Genomic DNA, 14,631 nt, shown 5'->3' on the forward strand with positions numbered 1-14,631 from the left:
CTTGAATGATACATGTGACAGTGAAGAAAGCTTTTCAGTACCTGTGCTTGAAAATGTTACACTTCCAAAACAAAAATGTCAGTGGAGAGAAAGTTACAGAGTTAAAGGTGAGGTTGAATTTGCTAATGATCACATTCATGAAAGAAATGGTTCTTTTTGGTTTCCGGGCTTTAAAGATAATTTGCCTTTGTAATAGGATTTTTTTGGGAATTAGAGTTAGTCCTAACTATAATGTCTAAAAATGAACTTATTTGCATTCTTCACTTTACGGTAATATTGTTCTTAAAGCGCAGAAATTACTATGCGATCCGTGTAAACTTATTGAACCTTTAAACAAACTTATAAGTAAGGGTTATCTTACCAATGTTGTAATTATATCTTTGAATATAGCATTGGCACTAATATCGATTTTATTATCAGCAAAATAAAACATAACTAAATTTGTATTTTCTTTCAAACAGGTTATATAGAGACACAAAAACGTTCATTTTTATCTTTAAAGAAGTAAAGTCCTAACCATCCTTCTGCCTGTTGACACATTTATGAATAATTGTATTGGCTTTTTTAAACTAGCAAGTACTCTTAAATCGTACTTTCTTGTTAATTTGACCTGTTGATACTATTTGTTTTTTTGTTATTTAATGTTAACATGGATCTTGTCTATATACTAGCTTTGATTGTTTGGAATTACAACACATTTTCACTTCTTCGTACTATGAACATCAACATTATTTCATTTCTCCTAAAATACTGCTCTGACACCTGTACATAAAGAAAACGCAGATTTATCGAGCAGGAATTGTATAGTTTTATTGTTGATGTGTTCCAAGTTTTAGATTAGTTTCTTGATATTTTATAGTGTGTCTGTGATGTTATTCTATTGTTTCAGAAAAAGGAGAAGGTTTGGTACCATTAAAACATTAAATACCGCCGCAATTGTTTGCACCAGTCAAAAGTCAGAAATCTGATGTTCAGTGGTTGTCGTCTGTTTGTGTGGTTTTATAAGTGTTTCTCGTTTCTCCTTTTTATATTTATTAGACCTTTGGTATTTCCGTTTGAATGGATTTACACTAATAATTGTTGGGGCTTTTTATAGCTTTCTGTTAGGTGTGAGCCAAGGCTCCGTGTTGAAGGCTGTACCTTGACCTATAATGGTTTACTTTTATAAATTATTACTTGGATGAAGAGTTGTCTCATTGGCACTAAACCACATCTTCTTTTATATATGAAGTGTTTATATTTATAAAAAAGTAGGAATATTATCGCTCTGAATTTCTTGGTCCTTTGTTGAAATGTAATTTTTAAGAATATGTTCAGCTTTGATTTTAATTACATCAATATCTTATGACTTTTATAAAAATGACTGATAGATTTACATATGCATGAAAACAAAAAGTAAAATCACAAAAATACTGAACTCAGAGGAAAATCAATTCGGAAAGTCCATAATCACATGGCAAAATCAAATAACAAAACGCATCAAAAACGAATGGACAAGAACTGTCATATTCCTGACTTGGTACAGGCATTTTCAAATGTAGAAAATGGTGGATTGAACCTGGTTTTATAGCTAGCTAAACCTCTCACTTGTATGACAGTCGCATCAAATTCCATTATATAGTCACCGATGCGTGAACAAAACAAACAGACATAATAGGTAAACATGTCAAAATAGGGGTACAGCAGTCAACATTGTGTTATCATCTTAATCACTATAAAAATAACAAATGTAACGAAGAAGCACAAAAAGGCATACATCAAATTAACATCCTCATTTTGATTATATTATACGATTATATTTGTCTATGTAAAATGCACCCATCAAGGAAGGAGGGTATGGGTACTGGTGTAAAATTGCGCGTTTGAAATTCGCACAGGTAGACATGAAATAATGTTGTCGTTCAAAGTATGACGGGATGCATAAATACAGTCACGCAAAATAGATATAACAAACACTGACTTAGCAGTTAAAGTAATAATAATAAATATAAAATAATAGTGTGGTTCAAAGTATGACGTGATACATAAGTACAGAGTCACGTAAAATGTATATCACAAAAAAAGTTTATTAACAGTAAAAGTAATATTAATGAATAAAATAATTTTGTCATTCAAAGTATGACAAGATACATAGGTACAGATTCACATCATAAAATAATTTTGTCATTCAAAGTATGACAAGATACATAGGTACAGAGTCACATCATAAAATAATTTTGTCGTTCAAAGTATGATGGGATGCATAAGCACAGAGTTACGTCAAAAGGATATCTCAAAAAAACAGACAACAGTAAAAGTAATATTAATAAAGACAAAAAAAAGGGAATAATATAACACGTAATTAAGATGATAAACAACGTCAGTACGCAAAATCTATACTTCAAGACCATCGTGTATTATTTGTGAAGTTGATACGGAATATTTATCAACAAGTTCTGGGTACCTTCCGATGAACTTTTTTAAAAAAAGGACGAGACGTTCTTTGACATACCCCTGGTTCATCAACTTTCTGCTCAGACACTAGTGACGTTTTTACAAAGTCTGAGTAGGAGCTGCAAGCTCTTGAATACCGAATAAGTTGGGAAATGTATATTCCATATGCAGGTGAAGTTGGTATGTTGCTACTAAGGTGGGGGAAATTGATAATTTCAAAATCAAAATCGTCTCGTTTGTCATAGATTCTGGTACTAAGATGACTGTGTATGTCAAATTCGAGGTATAAGTAAAATGAGGCGGATGAAGCCGTGTCTGTTGTCTCTTTAATTTCTAGTTAATGCTCATATAATGTTTTGGAAAGACATTCCACTTTTAACAGGATTCATATAATGTATTTGATTTTTGTTTTGTAGATTTTTCATTAGGTCAGTGGTCAAAACAAAAGAATATGGAACAATCATCAGTACTTCCTGAGTACTACATTTCTGAATTGTTAGAACAGTTAGGACTGACCAATTATTTGATGGAAAAACAGTGCAGAGGAAATAATGAAATTAATGGATGGAAATCAGGTGAAATATAGCACCGTTTTGAAAGCTGAATAAATCTGCTGATTACATTTGCGCAATATAACAATATGCATGATTGTCTTCACTTAAATTTGTGTCCAAAGTCTGAAGTCATTTAAAAATTAATGTGTAGAATAAAGTAGTTTGTATGAAAACATAAAAAAAAAGGAATGTCCTTATTTGCACATGTTAGTTTTTTGTACTGAGTGTCCAATGATTTTGCAACTGCTTTGTGTTAGAGCATATTAAAAGAAAGTCTTCAAATATATCAGACTTATAGTTTGAAACCAAAGCACCATAACACTCACTACAATTAGACAGCAAGCATTATCAATTCCGAATAGTTGTGCCAAACACGGCTATGGCAATATTTTCCAGGATATCTTTAAGCTATGAGAGACCGTTAGGCTATACATGTTTGCACTGCATATTTTATCTTATCACATATTTGTTACGAATACGTTGGGTTTTGCATATGCAATAACCTCAAAATTGCCCGGGGCAAAAAAGACGATATTCATATTGTGCCCTGATTCCAAATGACGTCACGTCAATGCGTACTTAACGACAATTTTGTGATACACAATTTAAAATTTTACCTGTTATGTTTCATTAAATTGTAATAATTGAACTTTGTGTCTCTATTCTGCAGAACTTAGATATGTGATAAATAGATTATAACATGTCTTTTCCATATTGGCCCTGGTATCATCCCTCGACCCATATCGGCCCTCGGCTAAAGCCTCGAGGCCGATATGGGAGTCTCGGGATGATACCAGGGCCAATATGGAAAAGGCCATGTTATAATCTATACCTATGACATTGCAATATTTCAGTCTTGCATATTGAAACTGTTTCATTATAATTTATATTAGAAACATTCATGATAATAACTAAAAGTTTATAGGTTCTATTTTTATTTCGTTGAAGACTGTTTATCAGGTGTAGTCCTTCCTGATCTATCACGATACCCGATAAGTTGTCAGCTGTTGAACAACTGTACGGATCTGATTTGTTGCATAGATGTACCATTGATCAATAGAACATTTAAAGTTTCATTTGGAGTTCACCAGGATGATCAGCTGTATTCTATTGGTATTGAAAAATTAAATTTCCGAATACCGTTTCATCATTTTACATTTGGTAAGTAAGTTATACAATTTCAAAAGTGAACATTTTGTAAATAATGGCAAGCAGAATCGGTCTTCAGATTTTCTTCGTTTAAAAAAATGTAACATACATGTATGTCTTCCATAACAAGCATACGCTGTTGGATACAGATTTACCTTTCAAAAATCTGAAAGTTATTAATATATATGCTTGGCGGTGATTTCGTCCGTCTTTCGGAAAGTGAACGAATTGCATGTAGTTGTGTTGTTATAGGACTTGATTCCAATCTTTTGTTCTAAGAATCTCATTGCAATTTTGATGTCTAGTAAGATTTAATATTTTGGCGATTGCTAAATGTTTCGTTTCGCGATTTTCGCGTGCTATTTTTAGTGTGGTGTGGTCAATAATGTGTGAGTTTGTAAACGTTTAGTTGAAGGGACCTTCTAGTAGTAACTCGATATTATTTTGCATGCAAATGTATTAGCATTCAGATATCTTATTTCCGTGGATATTATCCTGCCTTGTCCCTTAAGTCATGGGCATTGAAACTTGTAATATGCATAATGTCTACGTAGAAAATTGTAGATGATTATGTCAGTTTAAAATAAATCACTATAGATAAGTCAGTAGTATGTGGAGTGCACTTTTGTTAGCATTTATAAGTCTGTTTTTCCTTGAGATTAAAGGCCCTACACCCTAATTTGGTTGATTTGCATAAAAACGTTTGCATAGGTTACATGTTACAGTTTTGTCTATGTCATGTGAGTTTGAAACTTTTTTCTTTGAAAGCTACTTCTAAAACTCACAAGACCAAAGGTCATATGAGTTTCTGCCATCATTTGGCTTCCATCCAACCCAACTGTCTTTTCTTTTCATATATGGACATTTCACACTTGAGAAGACTTTTAAAAAAGAAATAATAAAACCAGATTACTTCTATAGACATGTTTTGACTTTTAATTAAGGATATATTTTTTTATTGTCGCTAAAACGCTTCACCCAGTTGATCTGAAAATGACAATTATGTTATTGTGAAGGTTTTAATGAAAATGTCAAAGTTAACATTGAAACCCAATTGCAAATTACTTTTTGCTTTAAGTTTTATTCTGTATAATATTTAGGGTGGAGTTAAACAAAAACAAACTATGTAGAAAGATTTCTTCAAAATTTATTACCAAACGTAGCGTAGTTTCTATTATCCTAATGAAAATATGGTTTCATGAGTAGCAAAGAGTCTAACTGATCAATTTTCAAAGATCATCTAGAATCGATCAACGCATACTGTGATATTTTTCACCCAGAAGAAAAGATAGAACAAGTGGTAAAAATACTGTTTCTTGTTAAAAGTCAATAAATTACGAAGCGTTTGCGTAGAAGTACGATTCAAAATGATAATAATAATTGTACTTAATAAAACAAAGACATAAGTTTTGAAATACACCTTAAAGATTTTATTTAAATGTCATTTCATTATATTACAAAATCAGTTTTAGATATACAAAAATATGTTGCCTCAAGCAGTGGAAATAAGAGGAAGGAACTCAACCAGTTTCATTTTTGTTTTTCTTACAGGTGATGGTCATGAGTTTTTATTATATGGTATTATAAGATTGAGGTAAGATATCATTAGTAGTTTTATTATGTTTTCCTTTAATGACCTACAATAAAACTCTCCGCTACAAAATTGAACAAAAGTGTTGAAAAAGAGGGACGAAAGATACCAGAGGGACAGTCAAACTCATAAATCGAAAATAAACTGACAACGCTATGGCTAAAAATGAAAAGGACAAACAGACAAACAATAGTACACATGATACAACATAGAAAACTGAAGAATAAACAACACGAACCCCACCAAAAACTAGGGGTGATCTCAGGTGCTCCGGAAGGGTAAGCTGATCCTGCTCCACATGTGGCATTAAAAGTGCTGTTAATAGCCAATCAATCAATCAATCAATCAATCTACCAGAAAAACAGGTATCCTGCATTTTCATTGTATTAAACAACATTATTCATGTTATTCAGACCTACAAAGTACGAATATAGGAACAGCAATAAGTCAAGAACTATTTTGAAACCAATATTTGCATATTTTAGAAATTTTAGGATTAGCCTGTTGTTTATAGATACGGAAAGTGACTAATTTTTGCATTACATTGTAAATAATGTTTGACAGACAAAATTGATTATTAAATTAAATAGTTTCCACGCAATAAAACGAACAAATGTTCAATCACACTTTTTTATTTGTATGTTTTTACTACTGATGACATATTGTGAGTAATGTCGAATATTTATTATTTGATTTTTACCATTCAAAACTTCTTTGAAAATAAAGTTCGTAATAAACATTCAGAAATATTAATCTTAGACTTTATAACTTTTGATTTGTTGTTTCTCATAACAAAAGTGAGGTCCCGAAAGGTTCTACAGATTTTAGCTGAATTGATACTTCAACTTTCAGTTTCTGATTTGCTTTTCCCTTAGGTATAATATTGTAGACTTACCGAGTGTCAACCAGTACCTTGTATCGTTTGAAGTCTCCATATGCTGGGAAAGTTACAAAAACTGTGCTTGGCAGGTGAAGATACTGGACAATGCAGTATTATCAAAAGGGAACCAAAACAAACAAATTGGTTATGCACTAGAAGGTATAATTATGAATTTCAGAAAAATTATGTAAAGAATATATCAGTGTTGCTGTCAATCTAATTAAACAAGCATAACATGAATATATGTATATTTTACATATGGTTGGAATTTTCTTGTTTCTCATTGGTTTATATGGTCACGTGTTTTTCCAATATACATTTTGTATTTTTTACAATTTCAAAATATAGACTTGGCTTTACTATATCTAGAAATAATATTGACGCCATGTTACTAAAAAAAGTAAAATAGCGTCAATATCATTTCCGAAATGATAATATAGCGTTAATATCATTTCCATAAAAATAGTAAAATCGAGCCAATATCGTTTTCAAACCTCCGCTATGAGTTACATGTGATATATATATCGTGTACACTTTTTTAAATTTTGTACAGATAATTATTTGTACAAAAACTTTGTACGAGTAATTACTTGTATTATGCCATCATACAAGTTATTACTTGTACACATATAATTGTACTAGTAATTATTTGTACAATTTTTGTTGAGAAAAAGATAATAGCGTGTACAACACAACATCTTTGAGTTATATTTGCCTATTATTTTGCTTCAAATATTTTATTAAAAAGCTCCTTTCTTTGGGTTTGTACAATGTGTAAGTATGGGATTTTTGTTTTCTTTATCTTATGCGTGTGAAAGCGAATTATTAGCGTTAATCATTTCATCATAATATTTTTCTCTGCATTGTTTTTCCACCTTTTTAGTTTTAACTTTTAAGTTTTGCTCATATATTTGTTATACAAAAAGTACACACATGTTGAAATGTTATCCCTTTATATCTTAGTCATAATTGTTTGTTTAAAGGGAAACGATTTGTTGAGAACATCAAATAGGCCAAGGTAGAATAATGATTTGTACAAGTTATTATCTTTTTGTCAGTTAAAGTTGTACTAGTAATTACTTGTACAAGTGTATTTATACAAGTAATAACTTGTATGATGGCTTCATACAAGTAATTAATTGTATAAAATGTCTGTACAAGTAATAACCTCGAAACGTGCGTCTTTCGTATTAAATTATAATCCTGGTACCTTTGATAATAATTGGCATCGTTAAAAGTCCATAATTGATAAATACGTAATTATGCTTGTAAACTTTCAGATAATAGATTTGATTTTTATTTTTGAAAATTCAAAAAAGAAATCCCAAATAAAATTGAAATTGGAAATGGGGAATGTGTCAAAGAGACAACAACCCGACCAAAGAGCGGAAACAGCCGAATATACCAATGGTTCTTCAATTCAGCGACAAAATTCCGTACCCGGAGACGTGCTTTAAACAAATTGCACAGACATGGGCTACTTTCCCAATGAAATATATAACAAAATTATTTCCCTGAATCACTTATTGCTTTTCGACACTTCTTTTCAACGATTGGTCTATTCGGAGAATTAAGAATATCATTTTCGTTTAAAAATTTTGAGGTAGAAAGATATACATAGATAGAAACGTGATTGAATAAAAGCTTGAAGTTATTCATAATTTGTAAACCAACCCAATTACATAAAGGCAACACAGTAGTTTACATTAGTATACCGCTGTTCAAAATTCACAAATCGATAGAGAATAAATAAATCCGGGTTACAAACTAAAACTGAGGGAAACGTATCAAATATAAGAGAACTACGACACAACAGACACACAACACCGAAATGTAACACATACAGATACGAACTATAACAATGGCCATTTTCCTGACTTGGTATGAAAACATGGTGGGTTGAACCTGGGTTTTTTTTGGCATGCCAAACCTCCCGCTTTAATGACAGTGTTAATTATAGCATTAAAATGTCAACATTACACGACAGGATTACAATAAATAAACAGATAAATGGGAGAAAATATAGGACAGAGAAACAAACGAATAATAGCCATTAAAATGTAACAGGTTAAATAATATTTTTATACGCCAGACGCGCGCTATGTCCACACAAAACTATGCTCAGATGTAAAGTACACACAAAAGTTTGAAAGCCATAATAACTACAAAGTTGAAGATCGCCGAGGACCAAAAGTTCCAAAAAGTTGTGAGGCCAGGGTTATCCGCCTGGGACAAAAATCATTATTATCAAGAATAATGACCAATAATACATAGTTTTGCAAACAGTAAATTTCATAAAATGACTATATGATAGATATACATGATTAAACTGGTGGTGACTAGCTATAGAATAAAAACGAATACATTACACAATCACAGCCCTGTTAGCAATAGTCAATACAACGCCCAAAGTGACGTCACATTTAAATCTCTAAAGCGTGTTCCAAAAATTAAGAAAGAATTTGTATGAAATTCAAGATTAGATTTGTATGACTTATCGAACTTATATTAATAACAGTGAACATTATGATACTAATTAATATTTAATTGTAGTAGTAATTAGATAATTAATTGTATTATCTAGCTTTGTGCGTGTTTCTTCTGATCAAACTGCAAACAAAATATATAGTGTAAATGTCGTTGATCCAAAATTTTATCTACCAAATGAATTTTATAAGTAGTAATCCCCAACACAACACAAGAATACAACAGAATAAATACAATTTACAACTACAAACGTTAAGAAATTTGACAAAATTCGATGACAACAACAAATAAAACATCAAAACCCAACAAATTAATTTGGGATGGAAAAGTACCGTGCCACGTCTTAAAGCAATACGAAGTCACACTCAGTAAAACAGTCACATTCGGGAATAAGTCACGTTTGGTAATACAACGATCAGACGACGTAATGACAAAACACAATCTAACACGTGGTAAAAGTGTACATAGTTAGTTTGGACAAAGATATATCGTATGGATCAACCAATTCGTGATGGTGTACATAAAATTTACATATGTTTCTAAAATCTGCAAATACAATAAAATAATATAAACCAGAAACATTTTTGTAATTGTTATTTTACAATTAACTTTGTATCGCAATAATTCTTTCAAATTTATGTGATAAAGTGATGTACGATTCCACATAAGATACATCAAGTCCATGCTACTTATGAAATTTGAAATAACTCCACTGTAGATTCGAGGTTTCGGTTGACAATTTTGTTTGTAGGTGTACCATTTTGCTCTATCATTCTCTAAGATATGTGTTAGTTAATTTATTTTACTGAATGTTCCGACATAATTCACTTCATCGTTCGTTAAATTATCGAGTTTTGATTGGTCTGCACGAGACATTTTAATATAAAATGTAAACCTGGTATCTATGATGAGTTTATTTATTGAAAAATTGTCTCCAGCGAAGCCATGAGATGGTGTAAATTATATCTGTATATTAGTATAAAAATGAGTCAATATCCTGCTATTCTTTCGGATGTATATTTTATAGAAAATCTAACTTTATTCTAGATTATTCATTGTCATCATGGGGCCTGAACAATAGTGTTGATACACAAAACCTGAATAATTTTAAAAAGTCACTCTTGTACAATGACCTAGATATTGGATGGCATTTTTCTTTAAGATGCAAAGGAGGATTAAAAAAGTTGTCTAATGAGACCAATGGCTCAGGTAAGTGTATTGGACACTTATTTACAAATCCCATAGTTCAGAAATGTTTGTTCAATTTAATTGTTTAACTGCTACCAGTAGCACCTTTGTTGAATAAACTACAAATGTGTATATGAACTAAAATTTCTGCATACATGATTTTGTTATATCCAATGCATAAAAATTTCTTACATATCCCAAATACCAACTTATCATTCAGCTTTGTCTTAAAATAACTGTGTAAGATTGATAGTTACTTTTTTCTTCATTTTCAGGTTGTATCGACAATGTATTAGCTGAACATATTCCTTGTCAATTTATACATACATGTACGGAAATGCAGTGCTGTATACCAGCACCAGTGCTACAAAGATCATTCTTTTTTAGTCTGCATCTGGACGTTTGTAACTATAATTTAACAGTCTACATAGAAAACTTTGTGTATCATCAGATGTTGTATGAATATGAATGGGATACAGAGGACAGTTTCTGGTTAAAAGGTGTATTAAGAATAAGGTTTGCTGGTATTCAAATTAGTTAGAAATTCATAAGTGTAATCACAACTCAATAAACCTGTCTATTGTTTTATGGATATCAGGCATGGGGTAATGGTAATTAGGTCTTTGAAACTTTCCGTGGAAAGACCTATTGGATTTCTTCTTCTTCTGATTATTATTATTTTTTTTTTCTTCCGCCAACTTTTTTTTCCTTCGCAGTCTTTTTGTTTCGCAAGATGTCGCTTAGACATATGGTATATGATATCGAACAGTTATTACGCTTTTGTAACTGACACCGCGTAACCAAAATCTTTTCAATGTAAGAGTTATCTCCCCGACCACTGTTTTTCTTGTGATCGCTTAATATTCGCAACCGTATAAGAAACCGACAAATTTATTTTACCAAATTGCTCGTTATATCCTTAGGATGTTCTATTTTATTTTGACCGAAGCCGTATATAGATTCCATATGAGAGTTATCCCCCCTTTTATGTTTGCTATAAGAATATGCATTTCTAACTGGTAAACCATAAGTGATAGAGACCTAGGGTCTTTTGATTTGAGATCCTTGGTCCAAAAAAATGAAAATAAGGTCAAGGTCAAAGGTCAAGGTTATATTATAAATTTTGATTTTGGCTTATTTTCACTTATTTTCAAAAGTCGTATAACTTATCGACAAATTATTTTTACTAAATTGTTAGTTGCGACATGTCGTAACATGTAAATTTTAGTCGAAAGAGTACGTAGACATTTGATGCCAGTTTTGCCCCCTTTTATATCTAATATTAGTTGTAAGGTAATACAACTATAAATAATATATAGTAGAGACCTAGAGTCTTTTGATTTGAGGTCCTTGGTTGATGACCTCGAAATTGAGCTCAAGGTCATAGGTAAATGTAACGTTCTAGATTTTGACCTTTGCTTTTACCTCATATGTATACATGATCAAGACATGGGACTTTTTAAATTAGGTTGCAGGCAATGTGATCTAGAAAAAGACAACCGGAAGTGACCTTTTGTAAACCGGAAGTAGCTACATTTTTTACTTAATTAATGAAAAAGTATATAGAATCATATATTTTTGGAATCAGTGTCAAGTAAACAATCAAAAATTACTGGAAGTAACTTATTTTAAACCGGAAGTAAAAAATGATCTCCCTTATTTATATCTTTTTGTATAGAAACCCTATATTTTTGGAATAAGCGTTCAATAAGCTGTCATTTGACGCTAAAACTGACATCTAAAACCGAATTTCAATATTTTCATATAAAAAAAGGTCTTAACTGGTGGAAAGACCATCAATGGTTCTCTGAACAATTGGTTTTTAATTTGTAATTGTAATGCATTGTAATATTTGATTTTTTTATGTAATGCAAAGTAATTTGTAATGCACATTTTCCATTGGATATATGATCATGTATGATAAAAACTTTTATTTGGCTGCTGTAAATTTTAAAAAATGCAAATTTCTTTTCTTTGATCCTTTCAAAATTACGTTAACCTATCAGGAGCATTAAGTAAACACTCCTTTTATCTATTTATACCAATTAAACAGAAATATGTATATGAAAAAATATGAGAAATGGCATTTTATGGAATAAAATGCATTTTGCAACTGTTTACAAATGGTACACCCTTGTTGAATTATCATTATCTGGAAGTTTAATTTCTACATACAGATTTTTGTTATAGTCAATGCATACAAAATTTCATATAATCCAAAATACCACCTTATCATGCATGCTTTGTCTGATAATGAGTGTGATTAACATGATGGTGTTCAATTGAGTTAGATATGAACGGAATTATATTTGGAGTGAAAACTGTCCATCGATATATTTTCAAAAATGTGAAACTTAAAATGAATATGAGAAGCACAAGCCAAACTTTGAAACTATAGACTGATCATGTTGATTTCTTTAAGAGAGTATTTCAAAGTTTTGCTTTATCCAAGCTTTGTCTTTTCCTTTTTATGCCCCACCTACGATAGTGGTTCCGTTCGTTCGTCCGTTCGTTCGTTCGTCCGTGCGTCCGTTCGTCCCACTTCAGGTTAAAGTTTTTGGTCAAGGTAGTTTGTGATGAAGCTGAAGTCCAATCGACTTGAAACTTAGTACACTTGTTGCTTATGACATGATCTTTCTAATTTTGATGCCAAATTAGATTTTTACCCGATTTCACGGTCCATTAAACATAATAGTCTTTATTATCTGTTTAATCGGGAAAAACTGCCCTCAATAAAGCTAGGATACAACAATTCAAAGAAAAACTCAATAACGCACAATTATTTTAGAGCGAACTCATTAAAAGAATTAAATATTGTTCCAATTTCCCTCAAAATCGATGCTTAATAAAGAGTTTAAAAATCATTAGCTTATGGTATTTTTTTTCTGTTATATTTTTCAGGTACAAGATATATAACTTAAGGAATGCAATGAAAGTTAGGATGACATTATATATAGACATTTGCTTGGAGGGAACCCCAAACTGTGGAATATCATATTTGATATTGAATCATACTGATCTTCCTAAAGCTGTTTGTAATTGGAAGCAACCATACATGATGTCTGGTAAGTCTCAACTTATATAGTCATATCACAAATGTTTAATATAATTTTTAAAAGTTTCTGAATCTGAAATGAATGACCATTCATTGCAAAATGAGTCACTACCTTGAACATGTTTTTATGGCACATTTAGGGGCATTATGTTTGCTGGCCTGTGCGGCCGTTCGTCCGTTCGTCCCGCTTACGGTTAAAGTATTTGGTCGAGGTAGTTTTTAATGAGGTTGAAGTCCAATCCACTTGAAATGTGGTACACATGTTCCCTATGATCTTTCTAATTTTAATGCCAAATTAGAGATTTAACTCATTTTCAAGGTCCACTGAACATAGAAAATTATAGGGGGATGGGCATCCGTGTACTATGGACACATTCTTGTTGTTTTGAAATTTTTATTATGGATTTGTTGAAATGGCAACAATTGTTTTCTACGAAAATAAAACAACTCATAGGCTTATATTTGATTAGAAATAATAAATTGTTATAATATTTCGCAGACCTGTGATTAGTTTGGAATCTGATAAAAACCTTCATTACTTCAATCTAAAGATTTTGCATATCACAATCTTACTTTAGTAATGTAGATAGTTGCACTCTCCTTGTCTGTCTGTTTATCCAACTTATTTTGGTCATACTTTCCTCAAGTACTGTGAAACTAAACTACTCCATATTAAGCCCACAGCTTCGCAGTGCAGAGCTGTTAAAATACATGATTTTGAGATCTGTCTGAAACCTTTTCTCTGCTTTTATTTATACTGAAATACTACATGTAGTCGGGGTTTTCGTTTCACAACAACGTGTATATTCTTGTTTAAAACTGCGTTTTATTCTAAATTTGGTCCTTGATTTTTTCTACAGAAAGCAGAACTCAAGATTTGAAACAAAAGTTAGTCATGATAAAAGATGGATCTCTGGCTGATTACCAGGTTTACAAGTTACTGGAGGAAAGTAACATTGGTTACCATCTAAGCAAAGATGAATGTAAAATACCTCAAACTATGTACAAATGGAAAAATGGTACAGATAAGTATTATCACTTGTCATAACAAATATTGTCCTAATGTATTTCAGAATTTCAGAATGTTTATATTATAAATAATAAAGCTTAAGTTTATCAACATGATGTTGATATTCCTATTGGCATCAATTGCTCCTCTTAAATAGCAGGCTAACTCTCAGACCAAACTTAGTAAAGAAACGTCCTAATTGCATTTCACTGATACAGTTAACAACAACTGAAAGTTAATAACTTGAGGATTTTTTTTCATAAAATAATCAAGAACTTTCTACAG

At 31.4% G+C, this 14,631-nt stretch overlaps 1 protein-coding gene across 1 annotated transcript in view; it reads left to right on the forward strand.

The window, feature by feature from the left end:
* Positions 1–14,631, forward strand: part of LOC139483068 (uncharacterized) — a 115,471-nt gene continuing 100,840 nt past the window's right edge. The window contains exons 1-9 of the mRNA XM_071267096.1: positions 1–107; positions 2,850–3,008; positions 3,936–4,148; positions 5,688–5,730; positions 6,603–6,766; positions 10,142–10,303; positions 10,558–10,798; positions 13,184–13,347; positions 14,198–14,356. Coding sequence (XP_071123197.1) covers positions 2,885–3,008; positions 3,936–4,148; positions 5,688–5,730; positions 6,603–6,766; positions 10,142–10,303; positions 10,558–10,798; positions 13,184–13,347; positions 14,198–14,356 — 1,270 coding nt within the window. The 5' untranslated portion in view covers positions 1–107; positions 2,850–2,884. The remainder of the gene's footprint in view (positions 108–2,849; positions 3,009–3,935; positions 4,149–5,687; positions 5,731–6,602; positions 6,767–10,141; positions 10,304–10,557; positions 10,799–13,183; positions 13,348–14,197; positions 14,357–14,631) is intronic.

The sequence above is a fragment of the Mytilus edulis genome, chromosome 7, assembly GCF_963676685.1.
Source record: "Mytilus edulis chromosome 7, xbMytEdul2.2, whole genome shotgun sequence".
NCBI classification, from domain to species: domain Eukaryota; kingdom Metazoa; phylum Mollusca; class Bivalvia; order Mytilida; family Mytilidae; genus Mytilus; species Mytilus edulis.